Raw genomic sequence first — 26,901 nt, 5'->3', positions numbered from 1 at the left:
AAATCTAACTCTTCACCCTATCAACAGAAGCTTAGTCAACAAACTGATTAATGATTTTTTTAAAGTAATCAATTTAAAAACCATTAAAAGTTCATAAATTTCACGGTTAAGAGAGGGTCGTCAGGTATGAAAAGATTAACTAAATAGGCAATAGACCTCCCCCTTATATGCATGTACTTTATTTTGTTAAATGTGAGTTAAAGTTCAGAATACATATCAGACTCATAAGGATTAAAAAAACCCTCTAAACCATAGAATCTCTGCCCCTCCAACTTACAATAATGTTACAGTTATTTTTAAAAAAAAGCCAACATTAGAAACCCAGAAAATGCTGAGTTATGATTAAACTGAACGAAAACCAAATATTGGAAAGTCATCTTCTCTGGGAAGTTTCTTAGGTTTGTTTTTGATTTTTTAAGATATTTCTGCTTCCTGGTCCCCAGAGTGGTAGTGAAGTAGGGGTTCTTTCCCTTGGACCCTCCTGAATGGCTTCTGGGGAGTAGAAGGCAGGGAAGTGGAGCAAAAAAATACTGCACGGGGCCCAAAGAGCCTCAGGATACGGGGAGGAAGGAACAGGATCTTCACTCCATAGCACTCCTGGTCATCCTCCTCCCACCACCCAATAAACCTTACTCGGCTCTTGAGCCATCCAACAAACTCAAGGTCTCCACATTGCACCACATCACCACTTCCTGGTTTCGCTTCTCCAATTCCCATCCCTGCACCCGATATCAGGGGGCCAAGGGAGCACCATGAAGCACAGGGACAAAAGGATTCTTCACTTCTCAGGACCCCCCCACCGCTGCCTTCCTCTCCAATAACAAAACCTAACTGAACTTTTCAGATGCCTGATGAGCTTAATTAGGTTCCTTAGCCCCCACAAACCCAATTGTCAACATTTGACGCTAGGTGTGAGCAATACGCTTACAGAAATAAGATACTGAATTATATATTACCTTGTTGAGTTTGGATGCCAAGGGATCAGCAGCTTCTTTTCTTTGTGTGGTCCCCATTGCTGCCAGAAGGCTCAGCTGAAATTGGTCTTCCTTTGAGTTCATTTCATTTTTAGCAGTAAGCTGCATGAAGGAAATGGGGTCATCTGGCTGAACTGTCACATTCCTCTTCTCTGACTCTTTCTGTGGTAAAAAAGCAAGGTATTAATTCTATCTTCTAACGTACACTGAAGTAGTGAACTTTATGCAGCTCCTGGAGTATCCCTGGATGTGAGCTTACTTCAAAATTCAAGCACCCAAAAGTTTATGATTACACAATTAAATTTACAATATCTCACCTTCTGAGAAAGTTTCTCCTCTTCTAGTTTTGCTGACAGCATATGAGAAAGGGACTGTCTGCACTCCTTGTTGAAAATATCATTCATTAGAGGAGAACATTCTGACAAAACCTTCAGACATAGGGAGATACGATCCACGTCGTCATCTGTAATTGGCTTCTTGGGAAGAGAGGACTTACCCAAATGGAGAATAGTGGCCATTAGCAACATAGCCTCGGCAATAAAAGACTAAAGGTGGAAAGGAGAGAGGAAGGGGGTTATTAAATCTTACATTTATCCTTAAAATTGTAGAAATATTATATTTGTCTTAACATTCAAGTTTAAAATATGGTTAAAAATTAAAACTATATCCCAGTAGGTAAGATGATTTGTGTCAGTGACTTGTTGCTTAGAACCCAAGAGACCTGCCAGTCATACCAGTTGGAAAGTAGTAAGAAATATTTAGTTGAGGTTGGTCCTGCTTTGGTCCTCAACTGATTTAGTTGGGGTTAGTCCTGCTTTGAGCAGGGGGTTGGACTAGATGACCTCCTGAGGTCTCTTCCAACCGTAATCTTCTATGATTCTATTTGGGACTAGTTTCATCATCATCAAGCACTCAAGGAATGTAAGATTTCATTTTCGGGTCTCTCTCAAAAGCTTATGATCATATCTGTAAGAACTACCAGAGGAAATATGACTTACATTTTGTTTCTTTTTTTCCTGAACAAGAGCCACATAGCGTAGAGCAATCTTCGTCAAAGTTGTGGCAAGGGAGGCAGCAACAAAGAAATCCCCATCCAGCAAGAATCCTCGTAATGGAGGTCTGCAAAGAAAGTCCATCATGAGGTGTTAGTTTTGGAAGACATTGTCTCTCTCCTCCTTTTTTCCATATTTTACTTTAGCTCTCATATTGTGAGACCAGTGTTGTACAGACAGTTTGGAAGGTCTCAGAGACTAAGTGAAGTTTTACTTACACTGGCAGAGAGACGGGAAGTGGAAAGAATAAAGGATAACTTTCACTTTTATCATCGAAGGATCTCACAGCTCTGTACCCGTATGAGCTAACTAAGCCACAAAATAACTCACTGTGAAGTATATAAGAGTATAGTAATCATTTCACCCACGAGTGAGATAGAACATGCAACTGTTTCGCAGAGCACAGGAACATTAAACAAAAATTTAGGTAACAAGTGACGAACACCATACCCAATTAAAATTGTAGGGGGAATTTAGGTAGACAGAATGTAATTTACCCAAATTGAAATTTGGCCAGTACATCAGAGTTAACAATGTACTTTCACAAGAAGTACCATGTGTTGACTAAAGATCACAAGTGGCCAAAGTATCATCTGGAAGATAATAGCCTTCAATAGGGCAATGGTCTTTACCATAAAGCTCAAGTATTAACTCAGCACTGAACAGAGAGGGAGAGACTAAAACAGAAAAGGAAAGAATAGTAAGACTTACGGATAAACTCAATGAGAAAAATGGAGGAAACAAAATGACAAACGAGAAGACAGAAAGTGGAGAATATAATAGAAGGAAAAACTCTCAGATTTCCACTGCCAGTCCACATCATAAAGCTACAGACCAACCCAGGATTAAAAGAAAATATTAAACTAGATCAGTCTGTATCACAGAAAAATGGTTTTCAGCCTAAATAAACTGTTTTCTGGAAAAGCGGAAACAACTAGAAAAATGTGGCAATTTCCATATTTTATTGCCTCGACAGCGCCACATTTTGGCCAAGTATCAGTCCACCCTGTTTTGTTTGTACATTTAAGAACTAAAGGGGTGATAGACACAAGTTTTGCTATTGGAGATTGACATAAGAAAGGAGGATATGGGGGGGCAACAGAGCGATGAATGTTTCAAACACCGAAACCCTCTCGTAGGAAGAAATGTTTAGCTGAAGAATACGTGCAGAAATTCCTTTTCAGGCAGAGAAGAATTCTGGAAAGGCTTTTGAGTTCTAACCATTTTTAACGTAGCTACCACTAGTAAAATATAAAATGCCTAGTTACCTATCTTCTTCCTTTTTGGCAGGTCGGGAACTACTGAGGGCACTCTGTGTAGCATAGGTGCCCATCTCCGTCACCAATTTTTGCGTTGGACCCACAGTCACCTCCTCTTCAGGTTTCATATCACCAGCTTCTTTCTTTATTTCAGATTCCACTATTGGGATCTGACAATGAACAACAGGAGACATTAAATATATGCTAAATTAACAAAGAATTCAGTAAAGAATTTGAATGTAAAGACAATCTTTTTGTTTTAAGGAAAGCAGCCTTTTTTTCATAAAAGTGTTGTCACTTTCCTCAGTTTCTCCACCTCTTAAACAGGGAAAGGTCAATTACAGCATAATAATATGGAGGGTTTTTTTAAATTTCTTTTAGAAGGGGGCGTTAATGTACACAGGAGCTCATCCCAAAACATGAATAAGCCTTGCCCCCACTATACTGTCTTGGATGCCTTTTACAAATTAAAACCTCATGTATTCACCATTTGTAAGCAGACACACACTAGTCAAAGTGTACCCTATAATTTCAAATTTGCTGTATTCTTTCCCAATAAGAATCTCATTGTCAGAAGGGGAAACAAGAATCATCAGATAATCAGATCTGATTATCTACACATGACAGAGCCTGCAAAGTCTTGAAGTTCAAAATACTATTGCATCTTATATCAATTTTTAAATCTTCTCTTGAAACACACATTACATATAAAAATATAGAAATGAAAGCAGAAAGTTTTTTAGACAATACACACACACCTCTCCCAGTGATCTGCGGACTTCTGTCATTACACTTTGTATATCTTCCTTTGTGCTGCAATATTCTCCAAGGATCCACAAAGCTCCCCTGTAAATCCTGAGATAAGAAACATAATTAAGACACATTTTAAAGCACTACTGGTAATGATTTTTCCATTGTGCTCTAATGCACAATGAGGAAGTGCTACACTGAACAGCTTTCATGGGGCTATGAGTTACAGCATGAGGAAAAGAAAATACATTGTGCTTACAGTATGCAACAAGCTAAAAAATATATAATGTGACTGGTCAAGACAATCAGCTTTTTGGCACCGCTATCCTATCCCATTGTATAATTATAAACTCAATACTCAAATTAAAATAACTATACAAGGAGAGTTTTCTGCTAAGGATTTATTCCCTGCTACATTAATCGTAACATGTGTAAGTTCAATTCCAACACTTTAAAATGTTTACCTGAACCGCTATTTTATTATGAGGTAAGTTATAATGTTTCTAATAAACCATACACATTAAAATTGGGTCAGATTTTAAATCTGCTATCAGATCAATAAGGAAAAATATATTCTAGAAAGACTTCAATCAAAACAGGTATTGTGGATGAACAATCCCCAATTGTTCAATTAGTCCATCTCCTGCCCAATAGAAGGTTACAATTTTATCTGGATTGTAATGAAGTTATGATTCAGATGTGCGCTAGGTATCACAATAATAAAAGTGGTATAATGTCATAGAAAAAATGTGATTACTTCTGCTATGACTGACGCTCTGATGGTCCATCAGAATACTAAATTTTTAATGCCCTGCAAAGGAAGTGTGGACTCCTTGCAGCCAACACTTATTTCATATTCTGCTATGTGGATTGGAATCCTTTTACAGCGAGTTCTCTGATAACATACAATAAGCAATTTCTAGTTTCCTTCAAATGCATTTAAAATCATATTGTGGTCATCCCTTAACAACACTAGGTTATTTTAACAATTACAACATTTTAAATTTAGCCTTCATTATCAATGCTGCTGTCTAGTAAATGCAAAGCAAACAACTAACAATTGCATCATAAAAATGAGATTTATTAAGTCAATGTTCCTCACTCAATGCGATATGAATTTATTACGTTTTTCACATACATTTGGAGGGAAAGAAATTCCCCAGAAATAATTTTCTGGCAAATATAAATTCAATTTAAGTAGGGATGACTGTAGTCTGAAGATTGCTCAAAATAAAATTCTCTCATCTAATTTCCCCTTTCAAACAGTTTCAAAGTGCATGAGAATTCTTAAATTTAGTTAATGTGCAGTGTACTCTTTCAAAATATTTTAAACCTACTTGACAGTTTTAATCGCATGAAAGACTTCCAGCATCTTCTCAACAATAAGTAGTCTGAGATTATCAAACCGCTGAATTGCTTCACGCACAAATTCCAAGACATCAGCAGCTGCAGCTTCATTATTATCACTTAGGAACTCCATCAACTAGGACAAACAAGAGTGAACATGAGCTCAAACAGCAAAGTTACATAACTTTAAATGATCACCACCTTTACAAGAACTGTTACAGCACAAAGTGCTGAACAGCAACAGAAGGAACAAGGACAAGAAACAAAAGTGAATATAGCATTTTGCCTGTCATTTGCAAACTGATGTCAAACTGATTTAAGTTGAGATACCCCTAAGTTCTCTCTACTAATTCAGAAGAATAAAGAGTACGAACTATATATCTTTTATATTCACTCCCTAGAGATCAAAGAATTCATGCCATCATACTTTATTCAAACAAAACTTGCACATTCCAATAAATAAGCACCTTGAAACATTTTTTCTATTTGCATGGGTTACTGTGTACTGATAAATAAAAAATAATATTTTTTTTCCAGTTCGTGTTCATCAAGAACAGTAATTTTTTTTTTTTTTTAAACACAAAAAGGAAAACGTATACAAGATGGGTAACTGGCAAATAACAAAGAAGCCCTAAACTTTTTAGGTGAATAAAAGTATAATTTACAATAATGCCATTACAAAGAAGATATTAAAAGGTAAGATCTCAGCTTCAGTTATTTTCTTGGATAAAGTAACAAGTATTTTGGAGATCAGGTAAAACACATTTACTGTAAATATAATTAAATATTTGCATACCACAGGAATAACATTTGCAGCCATATCTGGAAACCGAACGCTACAGGAATGCAGTGTCCGAACAAGCAACTGTCTGTATTTGTCAGTATCTTCATGTTCTGTCACATTGTTTGTTTTAATCACTTCTTTCTTCAAAACAATCACCAGCTATAAAACACATCAAATAAGTTTCAACTGAACCACATGCTTCACTGAAGAACAAGATAGAATAAAAGCACACCAAAAAAAAAAAAAATACGTATTTACCTCTTCCACATTTCTGGAAGATACAAGATCCAGAGCTAACTGAAGGGTTTTCTTGCGCACTTCTAAATCTGGAGTACTCAGCACTCTCAGTATGTCCATAACCAGATCCTGAAATCAATAAATGCACTTAAATTAAGTTTCAAAACCAACATTTAGTCAGACAAAAAATAATTTTCTTGCTTTAATTAAGACTTTTCTTTTTTGTGCAAACATACAAATTCCAAGCTACAGTACAGATTTACTGAAGAGATAGTTTAAAAAATGTGTAAGTTGTGTATAGCATATTGACAGAAAAGTATAATGGTAAAATGATTCATCATCTCAATTAAGATTTTTTCTTTTTTTTCCTGTTCTGAGATTAGTATCTGAAGCTTGACTGTTCATTAAGGAAATTCAAAATAGTTGTCTAATACACTGTAATTTTACGTAGCATTTTTTAAACGAACTGAATCACTGAAGTTTTCCAAAAAAGTCACCCTTTATCGCTGCTAGTTCTCATGCTATCCAGTCAAACTAGACCTAAACATAAAATACTGCCCAGCAGCATTTCATAAACACACCAATTATTTTAAATGTTGAAAGTACATTATTTTTTCTTACCATAATGACAGAATTTTATTTTTATTTTAGTTAAAGGAAAATCTAAAATCTGTTTTCCCAGTGCAAACAAAAACCAACAACAGTAGGACACTTACTTGTAACACTCGTTCATGAGCAGGATGCTCCTTCAGCTCAATCAAGCGATCCAATACAATCAGTTTCACATTGTTATCACTCTCTTTAATAATTAAGTCAATGTAACACTGAGCTGCTGCCTAAATAATAATAATAAAGAGTGAAAGCGTTTTTTAAAATTTTTTCAGAAACTGTGGGAAAGATAAGAACAACTATTCCTAGGAAACACCAATTCCTGGGGGAAATCCAATGAAGGAACACACTAGAAACGTATGAGGAGTTATTTTAATAATATGTAAGAGAAACTAGACAGCTGAACAGTTTTCTAGGATTTCATTGCTGGATCTGTTTTCCAATTTAGGGCTCACCTGATGACGCATTTTGTATGCTACAAGGCAGTTTTACCTATTGAGCAGAAACGCTGGCCAGAAATACCCAGAATATATATATATATTTTTTTTACTAGCACCTAACTCCAGAAAGTTGCAAAGGCAATGGTGAGATTGAAAGCTCATCTAAATTAGCTTTGTTCTTCCAGCTCACAAAGGTAATCTCACCAGCCCATATAACATGATTTATACTCACACTACAAATTTTACAGGCTAAAGATAGGGTCTGTTTCTACGGTTCCCTCTTCCAAAAAGATCAAATAAACAAAATATAAGCCCAGCTGCACATTAAGGGGCCAATCTCGCAAGCTTTACTCAAATGAGTAGCCCATACTTACACAAGCTGGTCTAATTGAATGAAGCTACTTGTGTAGGTACAGAACACTCACATAAAGATCATACCATTAGGATATCCGGTTAACTATGAACATGTTCTGCAAGTTCATGACAAATATTAAACAAATTAAAAAAAAAAAACCTAACATGCTGATGCCAGCTTACAGTACACAGACCTGATCCAAAGCTCAATGAAATGAACAGAAAGACTCCCACTGATTTCTACAACATTTGGGTCTCCACAATAGACTAAAACCAAACCAGATATGCCAATACTTGCTGCTGTTTTAAGTATGCTTTTAAATTACATGGATTCTAATGATCATTTCTTATTTAGCAAAAGTGACTGCACAGTACCAAGAACATAAAAGAATGAATACTTCACTTGACTTTGATACTATAGTAGAAAGACAAGGTTGGAGGGGTAATATCCTTTATTGGACCAGTTTCTGTTTGTGAGTGAGAGAGAGAGATGCTTTCAAGCCACACAGAGCTCTTCTTCAGGTCTGGGAAAGGTACGCCCACGATCACAGCAAAATGCAAGGTGGAACAGATTGTTTAGCATAAGTAGTTAGCACATACTGTAAGGTACCATTCAAGATAGAGTTTTTTATTTTTTGATACTATATAGTGTCAGGGTGACTGCCCTTTACATCACAGTCTTCTGTTTACCCATAAAATGGGCACAGAAAAGCCAGCAACAGCATAAGATTGCTCAAACCTTCCCTGTCCCATTAACACACTTCAAACCTGACCTAAAAGGACCACAACTATGGATGAGAGCATAATTCTGGGCTTGTCTACATTACCCGCTGGATTGACGGGCTGTGATCGATCCAACGGGAGTCAATTTATCGCATCTAGTCTAGATGCAATAAATCGACCACCAAGCGCTCTCCCATCAACTCCGGTACTCCACCAGGGCGAGAGGCGCAGGCGGAGTCGACTGGAGAGCATCAGTCGTTGACTTACCGCAGTTAAGACACCGCAGTAAGTAGATCTAAGTATATCGACTTCAGCTACATTATTCACGTAGCTGAAGTTGCGTAACTTAGATCAACCCCCACCCCAATGTAGACTAGGCCTTAGTCTGTAACTATTCAGCATTTGGCTTCATTGCTAAGAGTGCCAAGACGACTTCAAGTTAGTATCAACTGTGGAGGTGGTTTGTGTAATGTTTACATCTGTCCACTGGCAATTGGATAGAGACCACCAACTCATTTCCTACTGCCCAATGACAAACATCCAGAGGCTCAAGTTAGCCAACCACTGAAAAGGGAGATATTCACAAGATGGTTGAGTCATTTGTCTAGTGTCAAAACAGTCATGCAACAAAGAACGTCAATCTTTCAGACATTACACATGTTAAACTGTAATGTATGCTAACCCAGTGTAATGCAGAGAAGTTATTAAAGCATTCTTAAACATCATAAATCATTACAATACCTTGATTGCTGTTGGTGCACTGGAGAGCGTAACTAGTGTTCCTGCTGCTTCATATTTTACTGCAGGACTAGATGATTGCAATAAGTTGTAAATACAGCGTATAAATCGAGCTCTTTCTGATGGATTAGCGTGGCAGACCTAGATGAGAAAACAATAGATGGAAAGCATACTGAAGAAAAATAAAAAGCTATTTTAAAAATACAAGAACCCTAGGAGGCAGTGAAAAGCAAGAATGACCTAGATCGAGGATAAGAACCCCTCAGTCTAGATTGATAGGAACCAAGCAATACGAAGTAAGAGAGTATTATACACCTCTTAAGATCTCAACGTGTAAAGAATGTCCTGCACTAGCTAGTCCTATGGAGTACTCCATAAGTAAAAGAGGGGAAAACACAGAAAACAAAAAATACTTATTCCCAGTCCAGGTTAAAGAAAATCAGATGTGTGCAAATTTCACAGCATTAGCTTGCACCTTCTAAGCTTGACCAGTCCATTGCTTTCAAGAGAAATTCTATCCAGTTCAGCTAAACAATGAGTCATCATTCCCAAATGGACTAGCTGCTCACTTAAGACTAGATTTCTAGTTATGAAACATCTCACTATCCAGCCAACCTTTCTGAACTGTATTTTTTCAGTATAGAGTAAAAATGCACATTTATTTAAATGACTGCAGTCATTTCCCCATACCTTGTAAATTAGTTCAACAATAACCAGCTGAAGAATGTCACCAAATGTCTGGACTTGGTCAATGCAGGTACTCAGATAATCCAAAGCACGATCCTATGGAAATAAAATAAAAACAAATCATTCAGATTACTTGTAACACTGTTATATTTTAATAAAAATTGTAAAGGGATCACAATATAAAAATTAAAAGCACAGATTATTCCTTCTGCTAAATTCAACTTACACTTTTAGAACAGCGCATAAAACAATATACAAAAATAAAATTACAAAATAATGAATTCATTTAGGCCCTGAAGACCATTACCTTCACACAATTATTTTCTTATTTGTTGCCACCAACCAGGCAAATAGGTCAAAACCCCTTATAACCAAAACATTGCTGCATAACAAATATTTCAGTTTTTGAGCCAATGAGGCAAAAGGTTTCTAAGCCAAGACTGGAGAGGTCATTTGAAAAATAAATAGCTAATATAAATTACAAAATGGTAGGTAATGTGGCAAATCTTCACATGGCTAAAAATGATTATGCCTCTCAGTGCCAGTGCATCTCCCTTCCACATAAGGGGACTGCACTGTCTGAAAACAGAGAGGTGTAAAGGCCTCACTTAGCTCTATTCTTCTTCAACATTTCCAAATACTTCACAAATCTATGAATAGTCTTTAAATAAGGGAGGTATATTTGTTATATTAAAACATCTGCCATATCCAATTGTTTACAAATATCTCCATTAGCTCTACGTTTAAAGTTTTCACACTCTTAAAAATCCTGAAAATCTTCAGCAACGGAGATGAACAGAACTGCAGAAGCCAGGGAAACTAACATTTTACTTATTAAGCTGTTCCTCCAAAAAATAATCTTAGAAGCCAATGTAAATTCATATTCCGAATAAGCAACCAATAAACAATATACAGGAACCTAACTTCATTCAAAATAGAACATTCAGCTACCTCTGTCCCAAGTTAAACAGCCAAAGTATAACCAGCGAAACTAAGCATACTGTACCTCTCAAAAATTTATTCTTTTGCATGACCTGAGAGCTTTCCCACCTCAAATTTCTGTACCATGTATTTTATTACCAAATTAAATCTTTAAAAATATTTCAGTTCTAGTTTATAATTTTCATAGAACTAACTAACTTGCACCTATTTTATGCAAAAGTACCTTGATAATTTACACCACCAACAAATCAAACAACAGGTTAGTCAGTCATTAACTGGGTGTTCAAAAATAATTTTAAGGAAAATATCAAAACCATAAGAGAATTAGGACAACCAATTTTACCTGATCTGCATGAATTAGCATCATAAATGCATTTCTTTTGCAGCTTGCATCTTTCTCATTCACCAAGAAATCATGGATCAATTCAGGAGCATCAGGTATAAGATGTTCAAAGTTTCTTTTAAAAAAATATTTTGGAAGAAAAATGTAAGAAAGGTAAACAGAGTGATACACCGCTACCTCGATATAACATGACCTGATATAACGCGATAAAGCAGTGCTCGGGGGAAGGGGGGCAGCGGGGCGGGCAGGCTGCGCACTCTGGTGGATCAAAGCAAGTTCAATATAACGTGGTTTCACCTATAACACGGTAAGATTTTTTGGCTTCCGAGGACAGCGTTATATCGAGGTAGAGGTGGATAGCTAAATACTTAACTGCATGTGTTCTACATAGATGTTTAAAATGTGAAGTGTTCATATATAGGATCTTTAATTTTTTGTTCAAAAACCTTTGTGCACTTATGTTAAAAGGAGAATGGATGTAAGAAATATACACATTCACATTTATTGAATTATTGCTTGTTACTCTGGTAACTAAGACCTCCCCTCCTCAATGGTTTTGGTTTAATTTTAGTTTATTTGTATTATTCAATCACACAAATACAGTTTTCATTTGAGAACAATTTTCACATTACTGCTACTGCATATATAACTAAATTATGTTATACTACTTAATGAAAAAAATAAAAATAAAATTAGCTGAAAATTGTCCCACTTTCTATGTATTCACAGCAGCTGTCCAATCTTCATTCCCAACAACCTAAACTAAGCTGATTTCAGTGGCGCTCTGGGCAGATGCAGAGGTTTGCTCACTCAAGTGGCTTGCAGGATCAAGGCCTTAGTTATATTTGAGAAAGCTGTAATGGTAAAAGGTACTATATATACTAAGGGCAGGTCTTCACTACGGGGGGGGGGGGAGGGGTCGATTTAAGATACGCAAATTCAGCTACGCGAATAGCGTAGCTGAATTCGATATATCGGAGCCGACTTACCCCGCTGTGAGGACGGCGGCAAAATCGACCTCCGCGGCTCCCCGTCGACGGCGCTTACTCCCACCTCCGCTGGTGGAGTAAGAGCGTCGATTCGGGGATTGATTGTCGCGTCCCGATGAGACGCGATAATTCGATCCCCGAGAGATCGATTTCTACCCGCCGATTCAGGCGGGTAGTGTAGACCTAGCCTTAGTCTACTGAATTAAGCAGGATCAAAAATAAAATTCAAATGAATCTCATATTAGCCTCCTTTTCTATCAGGACTGCCCAGGTGAAATCCTCTGACGTTAGCCTGGGCCTCCAGGGTCCAAAGGTTTAAATAATTTAGAATTTTTACCTGTAAATTGTGTAGATTGCCAGGACTGCATTTCTGCGCACATAGCTGTGACGATGTTCCAAACATGCACGAATAGCTGGCATCAAAGGTTCCAGTAATTCTGCTTCTTTCAGCTTGCAAAGAAAACGAAGAGTAGAACCCCGGATAAATTCATTGGGGTGCTGAAGATCCTAAAACAAGAAAAGTAAAGTATTAGTGTTTGCTGAGATACCAAGTATTACCATTTTACAATTTTCCCTGCTGTTAAACATTTGCCCTCTGAACAAGAGCTAAAATGACTGATAAAATACTCTCAATTTTATAATTAACCTGTATTGAGATATAGGAAAGATTTTATTTTATTCCCTATGTATAGATTTTAATTCTTCATGACCCTCGAAACATTGGGGGGAGGGGTGTGGTTTAGAACCATTACCACACATGGGATAACAGATCTCTCTTCAGAGGAGAGAGTGGAATAAGGGAAATCTGAATGTCTGTAACCAGAACATAAAGGGCATGTCTGCACTGGCAAAGTTACAGCGCTGCTCAGAGAGTGCAGAAGGAAAACTGCTGTTGTGTATTCACACTGACAATTGTTCACACTTGCAGCGCTACTCGGAGCAGTGCACTCTGGGCAGCTATCCCACAGAGTGCCTCTTTCTCTTTTGCTGCTAAGACTTGTGGGAAGGCGGAGGGGGTTGCGGGTCATCCTGGGTCCAGTCCCAATGCCCTGTGATGTATTGCTTCGCATCCCAGCAATCCCTGTGCTTCCGTCCACATTTGGTGCCATCTTTCAACAGTTTGTGTACTGCGCGCCCTGCCTCTTTCAGGCTGCAGGAATGGATCCCGAACTGCTGACCAGTATGCTGCTCGCTCTTACCAACATGTCATGAGTGGCAGTGGAATTATTCCTTAAACTACAACAGCAAGAGGAGTGTGACATTGATCTTGCCACGTGAAGTAGCTAGAACACGATATTGCTGGTGGCAGTCAGAGGTGCTGACCACAGTGGAACGCCGCTTTTGGGCTCGGAAAACACGCACTGAGTGGTGGGATCACGTTGTGATGCACGTCTGGGAGGACAAGCAATGGCTGCAGAACTTTCGCATGACGAAAGCCACATTTATGGGACTGTGTGATGAGCTCGCCCCAGCAAGGACACGAGACTGAGCTGCACTGTCACTGGAGAAGTGCGTGGCTGGCTACTCCAGACTTCTACCGATTGGGTGCTAACCAGTTCAGAGTGGGAAAGTCGAACGTTTGAGTCTTGTTGATGGAAGTGTTCAGGGCCATTAATTGCATCCTACTCTGAAAGACCGTGACTCTGAGCAACGTGTATGACATTGTGGATGGGCTTCCCTAAATGCAGAGGGGCAATACATGGCACGCATATTCCAATTCTGGCACCAGATCACCTAGCCAGCAAGTACATTAATCGCAAGAGATATTTCTCAATGGTTCCCAGGCGTTTGTGGATCACCATGGGTGTTTCACGGACATTAACACAGGCTGGTCCGGAAAGATGCATGATGCACACATCTTTGGGAACACTGGCCTGTTCAGGAAGCTGCAAACAGGGACTTTCTTCCCATAGGTATCATAATTCCTATGGCTGGAGCGCAGCTGGGACTGCACAGCCTCCTCTCCCCACATGCTGATGAGGTCCTGCAGCTCGGCACTGCTCCAAGCGGGGGATTGCCTGGTGCGTGGAGCAGGCATGGTCACCTGGAAATAGGCACTGAGACCACTGCATGCATCACCAAGCAAACAGGAAGGGGACTTCCAAATTTGCAAAGGAATGTACTTGTTATAAATGGAAAACACCCAGACACGTGTGTGGCATTGCTACACTCCTTGGCCTCAAGTTTTTAAGCTTTTACTGCTACTTGTATGATTCCAATGTAGTTATTTTTCCTGATCAACAAAAACAAGCAAATTCCTAAAGTGTTTAAGACCCAGTGGCAACCATGCTGAATGAATCATGCTGATTACTACATTATTCTGGTTGAAAATGACAATTAAAAAAACCTAGGAAAAATAACTGACTATCCATATTTTCGTAATTTGAAGATTTCATTGGAAAGAGTGTGGTCTAGCAATGCCATTGTATTACTCCAGACTGTTCACTATCAGAAACATTTGACTTTAAGATCTAGTTAAGTTTTCTCACCATATTTCAAGGATAATGTTTATCAGATTCAGGACAGTCTCAATGGCACCAAAGCAGTAGCATCAGTGCAGAAAGAATGAATGTACAGTCTCTTCTAACAGTTTCAGAACAGTACGTTTCAAACGCACTGGAAGAGAAATGCTCATTCAACAAGCTGACGATATGACCCTCCTAGTGTAAAATGCTTGTGCTCTTTATTGAGAGAGATAATTAATGCCTCCTTGAGGGAAGGCAGTTGCAACCATCCTTAAACACGGTAGGGTCTGGTCCCTGCTCAAACCAACTTGCCAATTTCTGCCCTATTTCTAAACTCTTTCTGAGGGATAGGTGACAGAATGCCAAAATCTAGCAGCACCCAATATCCTCCTTTTTCGGACCATATTCAGTTGGATCTCAAACCTGGACATGGCACAGAATCTACTAATCTCAGCAGTCAATCTCTTCAAAAAGATGGATAAAGGTCAGAAATACAGGTTGATTCTATTAGACCTATTCCACTGATCTTGAGATGGCATCCCACTTCTGCTCTGCCAATGATGCCAGCCTTCACTGCCCACTTGTTAAATTTCAGAACAAGTACTTTCATGCTTTCTCTCTCGCTCCCACTCTGTATGGGAGGAGTCCCCCATAAAGACTTGCCTTCTTTCTAATCCCTCCTTAAAACATCTTTTTTTGCAATGTCTATAAAATATTTTTGACAACAGCTGGGCAACTAATGTGCTGACACCACTGTCTATCATAATAACCAGTATTTTCTCATTCTTTCTCACCAAAGGAATCCCACAGGGTGCAAAATTGAGGCCTCTTTTATTCAGTGTTTGTGAAACCACAGAGGGAAATAGTAAAATCACTATGATGATGCTCAGGTGTATGCCTCTTTCATTTATCTGGACAGAGCTATTTCCTGGAACTTCCAGCGAGTGGACGAAAACTAGCTCACAGGCTAAATTTGATTAATACAAAGGATATTAGAGACACAAGGTGAGTGAGGTAACATCTTTCATTGGACCAACTTTTGTTGGTGAGAGAGCGAAGCTTTCGAGCTTACATAGAGTTCTTCAGGTCTCTGTAAGCTCGAAAGCTTGTCTCTCTCACCAACAAAAGTTGGTCCAATAAAAGATATTACCTCACCCACCTCTCTCTAAAACCCTGGGACCAAACTGGCTAGAACAACACTGCATAAGACAAAAGATATCAGCAGTGACCAGAATCGTCAACTTTTATCTGCAACCGGCCAAGACATTACAACCTTTCCTCTCAGATGCAGAATACGCCATCACAGTCCATGCCTTTAGCACTTAACTATGCAAATTATCCAGGGCTACTCTTGAAGGTTACCTGAATACTCCAGCTAGACCAGACACATATGCCATCTTTTAGAAGGTAAGAGAAATTGATAAGTGCATATTACACATGGACATGTGTCCTGCAATTTCATGTTCCAGTATAACTGAAGGTGCTGGTTACCATCTGTAAAGTCCTAAACAGCATAGGATACAGTTATTTCAAAGATAACCTCTCCCTTTTATACTCCCCCATAACAACTGCATCCAACATTGTTAATCCCCAGAGAAGATATCACAGGAAAAGGTAACAGGGTTGGTCCTGACCACTCAGCTCCACTCCTGTTGGAAAGCAGACAGTGCACATCTTTGTTAAGGCATAACTGAAAATATTTGTATTTTCTTGGCAACAGATCTTCCGGATGGCAATTCCTCAGTTCTGACCCATGCAGGCAGAGTGGTTAGGTCACCGAGGAAAGAATGCAGTGCATCCACTCATTTGGATCAAAATATTATATTACCTGGATATGCTTTATGTAGAGATTGGTCAGATACAAGGGTGATAGGGCATAAAAACATACAACAACAAACATGTTTACCTTTCTATAGGCATCACATACAAGGATCATTTCTTGTAATAGCTTGCCGTCTGGAGTGGTCTTCGGAACTATCTCCCAAAAGACTAACAGCAGTTTTTTGATGGTATGATCTTGAAGAGGCAGTACAAAACGAATAATAGTCATCAGAAGTCCAGGTAGTTTTTCACCGTTCAGGATCATGATAATTACTTTCTTCAAGGCCTCTGTCTTAGACTTTACATCTCCTTTTTCTGGTAGAGGGAAGGAGGAGTTCAAAAGTAAGCACAGCAATTATAGAAAGTGACAAATAACAGGCTCTCCCAGAATTACTTAAATAATCAAGGCTTGTTAAACAATCTAACAGAAATAATGATACTTGATGCCAGCAAATATAAACCTTGCCCCTCAGGACACCACCACATTATTATTTTTTTGTATTACCGTAGCACCTAGGAGCCCTAGTCACAGACCAGGACCCGACTGTAATGAATTCATACTCCTAAATTTAAGAGGATAATAAAGAGCATAGGAGGTTTAATAAATACAGCTGTAATTTAGCTTCCACTGAAGCTCAGTTAATTCCACTACACAGTTCTAATGAAGGGAATTTCATTACTGACAGACCACATTTACACCAAGAAATCACAATGCATTATGGTGTTGCAGTCGTTCTTGCATATGAACCTCTTACTTCTGGGGGAATTCTGCGCCACTGTGTATGCACAGAATTTACGTTCCCTGCAAACCTCTTTGCTTCCTCGCAGAAAAGTGACTTTGACAAGGAAGCAAAGGGAAGCCACAAGAGCAGTCATGCAACCCTCCCCAACAGTATGTTTTGGATGCCAAGGGCAGCTGGCAGAAACGTTAATTATTGTGGAGCAGGGGGCGGGACTGGGGAAGACAAGGCTGGTGGCTCCTACCCTGCACCAGGCTCAGCTGCTAGTCCCGGCTGGGCTGGGCAGGACAGGACTTCCTCTTGTCTGCACGGCATCTGGGGGTGGGTCAGACCCACCCTCAGCTTTCTCCCCCAGCTGCAGGAAGCTCTGCAAACTTCCCCTACCCCCACTTCCTGCCCCCATTGCTCCTCAACTGCAGGGAGAGGGATCCCTCTACAGGAGCTGTTCCTCCATCTCCCCAAACCCCGTGCATCCAGACCCCCTCATGCCCAGACCCTCCTGACGAGCCACACACCCCGCACTCAGAAGCCCCCCGATGAGCCCTACTCCCCCTGCACCTGAACCACCAGCACCCAGATCCCCACGCCACCGAGCCCCAACTAGCTGCACCTGGACCCCCCCACTAACACTCCCCCAGGTGAGCTCTATCCCCCCCACACCCAGACACCCCCCCCAAGCCCCAACCACTTTCACCTGGGCCCCACCTGCAGACTCCCATTACCATTGCACGAAGAACCCCCTAACAAGCCCCTGTGAATCCAGATCCAGCACTGAGCCGTCCACACCCAAACTGCCCCACACAGAACCCTCTCAACCCACACCTGGATCCCCCCTCCACACTTGGATCGTGCCTTTCTGAGCCTGCCTGGCCACACCTACTGTGCCTGGCACAGAGGGGCAGGGCCCTGCGGTGTTTCTGGGGCAGGCCCAGTCCTTGTGCTGTGTCAGGGTTGGGTGCAGCCCCGTTGCTGAGTCCATGTCCCGGGGGGAGCTGCACAGTCATCTCCCACCTCTGTGCAGCCAGTGGCCTGTGCTCCCCAATGTCATGCTGGAGCCTCCACATTTATTTAACAAATAAAATTTGCAGAATTTTAAACTATTGTGTGCAAAAATTTTAATTTTTTGACACAGAATGCCCTCAGAAGTAACTTTTGAGTTAGTAAGAATGCAATAGTGTTGGCAATATATACTGAACTACAAAGCAGCAAAAACTTCAAGACTCCAGTATAAAGAAGAACAGGAGTACTTGTGGCACCTTAGAGACTAACAAATTTATTAGAGCATAAGCTTTCGTGGACTACAGCCCACTTCTTCGGATGCATATAGAATGGAACATATAATGAGGAGATATATATACACACATACAGAGAGCATAAACAGGTGGGAGTTGTCTTACCAACTCTGAGAGGCCAATTAATTAAGAGAAAAAAAACTTTTGAAGTGATAATCAAGCTAGCCGAGTACAGACAGTGTGATAAGAAGTGTGAGAGTACTTACAAGGGGAGATAGAGTCAATGTTTGTAATGGCTCAGCCATTCCCAGTCCTTATTCAAACCGGAGTTGATTGTGTCTAGTTTGCATATCAATTCTAGCTCTGCAGTCTCTCGTTGGAGTCTGTTTTTGAAGTTTTTCTGTTGTAATATAGCCACCCGCAGGTCTGTCACTGAATGACCAGACAGGTTAAAGTGTTCTCCCACTGGTTTTTGAGTATTTTGATTCCTGATGTCAGATTTGTGTCCATTAATTCTTTTGCATAGAGACTGTCCGGTTTGGCCAATGTACATGGCAGAGGGGCATTGCTGGCACATGATGGCATATATCACATTGGTAGATGTGCAGGTGAACGAGCCCCTGATGGTATGGCTGATGTGATTAGGTCCTATGATGATGTCACTTGAATAGATATGTGGACAGAGTTGGCATCGGGGTTTGTTACAAGGATAGGTTCCTGGGTTAGTGGTTTTGTTCAGTGATGTGTGGTTGCTGGTGAGTATTTGCTTTAGGTTGGGGGGTTGTCTGTAAGCGAGGACAGGTCTGTCTCCCAAGATCTGTGAGAGTAAAGGATCATCTTTCAGGATAGGTTGTAGATCTCTGATGATGCGCTGGAGAGGTTTTAGTTGGGGGCTGAAGGTGACAGCTAGTGGTGTTCTGTTATTTTCTTTGTTGGGCCTGTCTTGTAGGAGGTGACTTCTGGGTACTCGTCTGGCTCTGTCAATCTGTTTTTTCACTTCAGCAGGTGGGTATTGTAGTTTTAAGAATGCTTGATAGAGATCTTGTAGGTGCTTGTCTCTATCCGAGGGATTGGAGCAAATGCGGTTATATCTTAGAGCTTGGCTGTAGACAATGGATCGTGTGGTGTGTCCTGGATGGAAGCTGGAGGCATGTAGGTAAGTGTAGCGGTCAGTAGGTTTCCGGTATAGGGTGGTATTGATGTGACCATCGCTTATTAGCACAGTAGTGTCCAGGAAATGGACCGCTTGTGTGGATTGATCTAGGCTGAGGTTGATGGTGGGATGGAAATTATTGAAATCATGGTGAAATTCCTCAAGGGCTTCTTTTCCATGGGTCCAGATGATGATGATGTCATCAATGTAGCGCAAGTAGAGTAGGGGCGTTAGGGGACGAGAGCTAAGGAAGCGTTGTTCTAAGTCAGCCATAAAAATGTTGGCATATTGTGGGGCCATGCGGGTACCCATAGCAGTGCCGCTGACTTGAAGGTATATATTGTCCCCAAATGTGAAATAGTTGTGGGTGAGGACAAAATCACAAAGTTCAGCCACCAGGTTAGCTGTGACATTATCAGGGATACTGTTCCTGATAGCATGTAGTCCATCTTTGTGTGGAATATTGGTGTAGAGGGCTTCTACGTCCATGCTTACAGACAACCCCCCTGTCTGGTCATTCAGTGACAGACCTGCGGGTGGCTATATTACAACAGAAAAACTTCAAAAACAGACTCCAAAGAGAGACTGCAGAGCTAGAATTGATATGCAAACTAGACACAATCAACTCCGGTTTGAATAAGGACTGGGAATGGCTGAGCCATTACAAACATTGACTCTATCTCCCCTTGTAAGTACTCTCACACTTCTTATCACACTGTCTGTACTCGGCTAGCTTGATTATCACTTCAAAAGTTTTTTTTCTCTTAATTAATTGGCCTCTCAGAGTTGGTAAGACAACTCCCACCTGTTTATGCTCTCTGTATGTGTGTATATATATCTCCTCATTATATGTTCCATTCTATATGCATCCGAAGAAGTGGGCTGTAGTCCACGAAAGCTTATGCTCTAATAAATTTGTTAGTCTCTAAGGTGCCACAAGTACTCCTGTTCTTCTTTTTGCGGATACAGACTAACACGGCTGTTACTCTGAAGACTCCAGTATGTCAGTGCATTCCTTATTAAATCTACCTGAGCACAAACACATACTACATAAATAGGAAAAGAGAGAGAGAGAGTATTAACAGACACAAAAAGAGAGACTTGCTCAGATACAATAAAGATAGGCTCTATAGAAATGACAGGTCTTTAGTGGACAGTTACTACCAGAACAGTGTAAACAGAGGAAATTTTCCCTCAAGTTTCAAAATGCAACATTAATCCAGCAAACCTAAATTCACAGATTGCTGTATACATCAGTATTTAATTAGAAGAGATTCCTAGGGCCATCAGACATGTATTTTGCAATGGACAGACTTCCGACCCAACACACACTAATGTAGGTACTCTTGAATTATGGGGAGGAAATGGTTGCTTGACTGGCTTTGAAAATGTTAATTATTTCAAGTGGGTTTTGGAGGTATTCTCCTCTTTCCTTTCTCTGCTTTCAGAACGGTTGCAGTATTCCAACATGTGATGTGGTAGAACAGAACTTGCAACCAGGAACTCTCCTTGAAATCTGCATTGTAGGACTACTTTGACTCTCACTGACCTCAATAGGAAATGCTATCTTTCTACATACATAAAATACAGAAAGGAATTAAGTTTTACCTTTTTATGCATGGGAGACAGTTTACTTAGTGGTTTGAATTTGTATTTGAGGGGCCATGAAGTAACCTCTCTCTATTTCCCATCCTCAAACAGGCCTTAGGATACTTGAAACATATTCTAGTCATAAAACAGAATGATAACTTTGCCCCAAGATTTCTTGCTTTTAAATTGTAAGGCATATTCTGATAGGTGCTTTAGATCCTATATCAACCAACTAGGGCCTCAATTCAGCAAGGTATTTCAGTGAGTGAGTAGTCCCATTGAACTCCCATGCTTAAGTACAGGTTTGTATCCTGACTACTTTTTTATTGGACTAGAATAGTAATGTTATGGATAAAGGTTCAGTTTTTCAATTACCAAATTAAGTTTATTTAAACATATTACAGTTATGTACTTTTTAAAATAACTATAAAAGCAATTAGTTTGAGAGAGATTGGTTTTATATTTTACAGTAAGTATTACACTAAAGGTTATCATATAATGAGAAAGAAAAACAAGAGTTAATTCAAGTAAAACTGAACGGCCTGCTAGCCATAAAGTATATTACTTGCCTAGGTCATTTTTTAAGCTGATTTCAGAGGGCGGTTCTGAATCCATTGGAACATTAATCAACGTATAACATACATTCTCTGCGGCTGTCATTGTTCTTGGTTACAAATACTTTCTTAATAGAAGAACTACTTCCGACAAATATCAGGTACTCTAGAAAAAACAAAATGAAATTAATGGAATGTGTTAATAACTGCATAACAAACAGCACAAAAGTATGCTATTGCAATTTCCACAAAAATATTAAATATTCAATTTCTCTAAAAATTTGGATTTAAAGGACTTTTAAACTACATTATTCAAAACCTCTCCCGAAAGAGTGAGATCCCCTTTCACTTTATAAATGTTCTTATTAATACTGTGTATTAAAATGTTAAAACAAGTATGCAAAATCCCCAAATAAAAAGTGATATGCAAAAATCTAATGAATGTGTGTACTACTTAGATACTAATGAACAAGTTTTATAGGGAGAGCTAGGGGTAGTGGATTGAGTATAAGGCAGATCTATGAATGAAGAGTGCTGTAAGCAAAGTATTATAGTAAATAAAATAGTAACAAATACTATAACCAAGATTATAACATTTCCTTTAACCCTTTAAAGATTAATTTAAACTGGAACAACTGTAAAGAAGAACTACTGAAACAAGTTAATTTAGTTTAAACTGGAACAAATTGCTTAGGGCAGTTACAGAATCTCCATCATTGGAGGTTTTTAAGAACAGGTTAAACAAACACCTGTCAGGAGTGGTCTAGTTATTATGTACTCCTGCCATGAGTGCAGGGGACTGGACTAAATTATCTGTTGAGGTATCTTCCAGTCCCACACTTCTATGATCAATGGAATGAAGAGCCTGTCTTACAGACTGGAAGAGCCTGGCTTGTTTACTCTAGCAAAAAGGTGGCTGAAAGGTGTATGATTGCTCTCTATAAATACATTAGAGGGGTAAGTACCAGGGAGAGTAAAGAGCTAGTTAAGCTAAAGGAAAAATGTTGGCACAAGAATATTCATATAAACTGGCCATGATCAAATCCAGGCTGGAAATTAGAAGGCTTCTAACCATCAGAGGGATGAAGTTCTGGAACAGCCTCCAAATATGAATTGTTTTGCAATATGGAAGCTCTACCTTGGGCTAAGCTAACTTGAGAGAAGCTAACTATGCCGTGAAGCTATAACCTTAAGTTAGGAGAGTAAAACTTGTAATGTTTGTTAGGCCTTTCACAAAAATCAGAACACATATTGGAGATCACCCTGTAATAACTGAGCATTTTTGGGGTAAGAAAAGTCCTTTTCACTAGTTCTTATTAAGAAGCGGTATATAAAACAAGTTTGAAGCTTTAAATAGTAATGTTTTAATTAGGTGATTTTTTTTTTTTAAATGAAAAACTGTCACTTTTCCAATATTTTATAACCATCTGTTCAATTAATTTCAAATTTAAGAATTCTTTGGGTAGAGATTACCTATGATAAATTGATGCAGAAAGTATCTTTTTTTTCCTGGAAGTTGTATGTAAGTAGCTCAGAATTGGTCTCAAAATGAAAATTGAAATATACCCTTTATTATGGAGTTTTGAGACTCTCTATTTTAATATGTATTAAGCATGCTATACAGTATGAGATTTTTAGCCACCACCAGAGTAGTAAACTTGATCATTTGAGTCCCAAAGCATAATCAGGAAGTTATAAATGTGTGAAAAAAGGAGCCATCGAATCAGAGTTTAAGGGCAGAAGGATCATTTAGTCTGACTTCCTATAGGACAGGCCACCCATACTAACAAGCACTCGCACACTAATCCAGCAACCGAAATGAGATCAAAGTATTACAGCCCATAGGAGACTAGACTATATTATGTGCCACAGTCAGAAAATAGGAGGGACTAAGGAGCACTCAAGGAAAATAAGGCCATTGCGAGAAACGTAATGAATTCTTTGCATAGGTCTTCAAGACTGAGTAGGTGAGGGAGCCCGAGCCATTCTTTTTAGGTGACAAATCTGAGGAACTGTCCCAGAATGAGGTGTCATATGAGGTGGTTTTGGAACAAATTGATAAATTAAACAGGAATAAGTCACCAGGACCAGATGGTATTCACCCAAGAGTTCTGAAAAAAATCAAAATTGCAGAACTACTAACTGTGAGATGTAACTTATCATTCAAATCAGCTTCTATACCAGATGAGTGGAGGATAGCTACTGTGACGCCTTTTTTTAAAAAAGGCTCCTGAGATGATCCTGGCAGTTACAGGCTGGTAAGCCTAACTTCAGTACCAGGCAAATTGGTTGAAACAATAGTAAAGAACAGAATTATCAGACACATAGATGAACACAATTTGTTGGGGAAGAGTCAACATGGTTTTTGTAAAGGGAAATCATGCCTCACCAACCTATTAGGATTCTCTGACGGGGTCAACAAGCATATGGACAGGAGTGATCCAGGGGATATAGTTTACTTAGATATTCAGAAAGCCTTTCACAAAGTCCCTCACCAAAGGCTCTTAAGCAAAATAAGCTGTCATGGGATAAGAGGGAAGGTCCTCTCATGGATCCATAACTGGTTTAAAGATAGGAAACAAACAATAGGAATAAATAGTCAGTTTTCAGAATGGAGAGACGTAAATAGTGGAGTCCCCCAGGGATCTGTCCTCGGATTAGTAGTATTCAACATACTCATAAATGAACTGCAAAAAGGAGTAAACAATGAGGTGGCAAAATTTGCAGATGATACAAAACTGCTAAAGATAGTTAAATTCAAAGCAGACTGCAAACAGTTACAAAGGGATCTCTCAAAACTGGGTGACAGCCACAAAATGGCACATGATATTCAATGTTGATAAATGTAAAGTAATGCACATTGAAAAACATAATTCCAACTATACATATAAAATGATGGGGTCTAAATTAGCTGTTACCACTCAAGAAAGAGATCTTGGAGTTATTGTGGATAGTTCTCTGAAAACATCCCCGCAATGTACAGCGGCAGTCAAATATATAGAGCAGTATAAACAAGTCATTGTCTGTATGAAATTTTAGTTTGTACTGATTTCGTTAGTGCTTTTTATGTAACCTGTTGTAAAACTAGGCAAATATCTAGATGAATTGATGTACCCTCCCTGGAAGACCTCTGCCATACCCCCAGTGATGCACGCACCCCTGGTTGAAAACCATTGCCCTAAACCAGGAGTTCCCAAACTTGGTTCGCAGCTTGTTCAGGGTAAGCCCCTGGCGGGCCACAAGATGCTTTGTTTACCTGAGCGTCCGCAGGTACAGCCGCTCACAGCTCCCAGTGACCACATTTCGCAGTTCCCGGCCAATGGGAGCTGTGGGAAGCGGCGCAGGCCACAAGGGGGGGCTCCACTGCGTTCACTCCCTGGCAGGGAACGGCAAACCGTGGACACTGGGAGCTGCCGTATCTGCGGACACTCAGGTAAACAAAGCATCTTGCGGTCCGCCAGGGGCTTACCCTGAACAAGCCGCGAACCAAGTTTGGGAACCCCTGCCCTAAACCATTAGCCCTAGAACTATAGAGCTGCATAACTGTGTTTTTCAGCAACTTCACTTATTTTAAAACTCACTGCTCTGAAGATACAGGATAAAAACATCTACGAAGAATGCAAGGCAAATTTACAATTGCTTATAACATCAGTTCAAAAAGTTCTCTTTTCATTTTTCCAAGTGACTATTCCTTGATGAGAACTAGCCACATAATTAGTTCAAAGTTTTAAAGTTCAGTCATTTTTATTTCACATTTTTCCTAATGTTTATGAAAAAAAAAAAAAAAAAAAGATGAATGGCTATACACACACAAAAAAAAAAAAAAGTTTCCATGGCCCCAAACCTGCAAACTCATATGGACTCAATTTTAAGTATGTGCCATTGACTTCAATGGGAATGCTCTGACACAAAGCTATTCAAATACGTCTGCAAAATGGAAACTTAAATAGTAAATAGAAATAAAGGCTTATTTCATAACCTCCGTTATAAATATCGATAGATATAACTTTTAATTATTCTTGTAGTCACATTGACTCCCTAGATTTAACAATATTGCTAAATAACCATAACAAAAAACATATGTTTAAGAGCCTAGAAAGAAAACAAACAAACATCAGTTGAATGGATCTTTGTTGAAACTTTCCGCAAACAATTTTGACACGGAAAGTTTCAGTCCAAAGAGGATGAGAATTTTTAGAAAAGGTGAAAAGAAATCATAACAAAGTAAAGTTGCAACCTCACACTCCGACCCTGCGATGAGTTTTGGGCAGGCGGCCTCAACCTCAGGCCCAGAGGGGCAAAGCCAATCGCAGGGTCGGCGGGGGGCTCAAGTTTAAACCTCTCTGCATCACCTCCCCAGGAGCCTCCCCAGCGCTGCACAGACCCGGCCCGATGGTCCCGCGGTTGCCCCCACAGTTCACGAAAGAAATCGGTGGCAGACCGGGGACAGAACCCGGGGTCCCGGCTCCCAGCTCTGGCACCGGGCCGCGCTACCCGCTGACTCGGCGGCTACACGGCGACCGTAACTCCCCGGACCTCAAGCACGGAGACCGGACCGGCTGCCCGGCCAGGGGAGCCGCTCCCGCCCCGAGGCTGCGGCTCAGCCCAGACCGAGGCCGCTGGCTCCGGAAGGGGGCGGGGGCCGGTCTCGGGCCGCGGCCCTCAGGGCGACACGGGCCCAGCAGAAGAGTTCGCGCCCTCCACGCTCCGCAGCCCCCCGTAGGCGCTGTACCTGCCTCCCGTGCTGCCCGCGGCAGGCCCCCTCCAGCCCCGGCTCTGCCCGCTGCTCCGCTGTGGCTGACGTGGAACCGCTCCTCCCAACAGTGACGGACCACATCGGTAGTACGGCGGCCGCAGCAGGACACGCCTCCTCCGTACGCAGCAATGCACAAAGGGGGGCTCCGCCGCGCTCACTCCCTGCGCGCGCACCCCGCGCGGGAGAGGCGGGGCTGGCGGTGGCTGAGTCCTCTGCGTTTGAATGGGCCAGTCCCAGCCCCGCGCGCACCCCTCACTCGCCGCGTGACCGTGACCCCTGACCGTCCGAATCGCCGTCTTGGCACTGGCAGCCACGCAGGAGGTCACGAAGCAGCCACGTCACTTCCCCCGGGTGTTCTTGGC

The 26,901-nt window shown here is 40.4% G+C and overlaps 1 protein-coding gene across 2 annotated transcripts in view; it reads right to left on the bottom strand.

The window, feature by feature from the left end:
- Positions 1–26,791, bottom strand: part of COPB1 (COPI coat complex subunit beta 1) — a 37,182-nt gene extending 10,391 nt beyond the window's left edge. The window contains exons 1-16 of one of the 2 annotated variants that reach the window (XM_054025883.1): positions 26,516–26,791; positions 21,799–21,949; positions 16,600–16,829; positions 12,566–12,735; positions 11,240–11,354; positions 9,958–10,050; positions 9,271–9,408; positions 7,120–7,239; positions 6,425–6,532; positions 6,179–6,325; positions 5,373–5,518; positions 4,044–4,140; positions 3,295–3,455; positions 1,973–2,093; positions 1,292–1,519; positions 957–1,136 (exon numbers count right to left, since the gene is read on the bottom strand). In XM_054025883.1, the coding sequence (XP_053881858.1) occupies positions 957–1,136; positions 1,292–1,519; positions 1,973–2,093; positions 3,295–3,455; positions 4,044–4,140; positions 5,373–5,518; positions 6,179–6,325; positions 6,425–6,532; positions 7,120–7,239; positions 9,271–9,408; positions 9,958–10,050; positions 11,240–11,354; positions 12,566–12,735; positions 16,600–16,829; positions 21,799–21,889 (2,145 nt within the window). In that variant the 5' untranslated portion in view covers positions 21,890–21,949; positions 26,516–26,791. The remainder of the gene's footprint in view (positions 1–956; positions 1,137–1,291; positions 1,520–1,972; positions 2,094–3,294; positions 3,456–4,043; positions 4,141–5,372; positions 5,519–6,178; positions 6,326–6,424; positions 6,533–7,119; positions 7,240–9,270; positions 9,409–9,957; positions 10,051–11,239; positions 11,355–12,565; positions 12,736–16,599; positions 16,830–21,798; positions 21,950–26,515) is intronic. The other variant, XM_054025884.1, reaches the window with a different exon arrangement.
- Positions 26,792–26,901: the final 110 nt, after the last annotated feature.

This window comes from Malaclemys terrapin, chromosome 4 (assembly GCF_027887155.1).
Source record: "Malaclemys terrapin pileata isolate rMalTer1 chromosome 4, rMalTer1.hap1, whole genome shotgun sequence".
Classification (NCBI taxonomy): domain Eukaryota; kingdom Metazoa; phylum Chordata; order Testudines; family Emydidae; genus Malaclemys; species Malaclemys terrapin.
The sequence above is the reverse complement of the archived record's forward strand: the minus strand, read 5'-3'. Positions and strand labels throughout refer to the sequence as shown.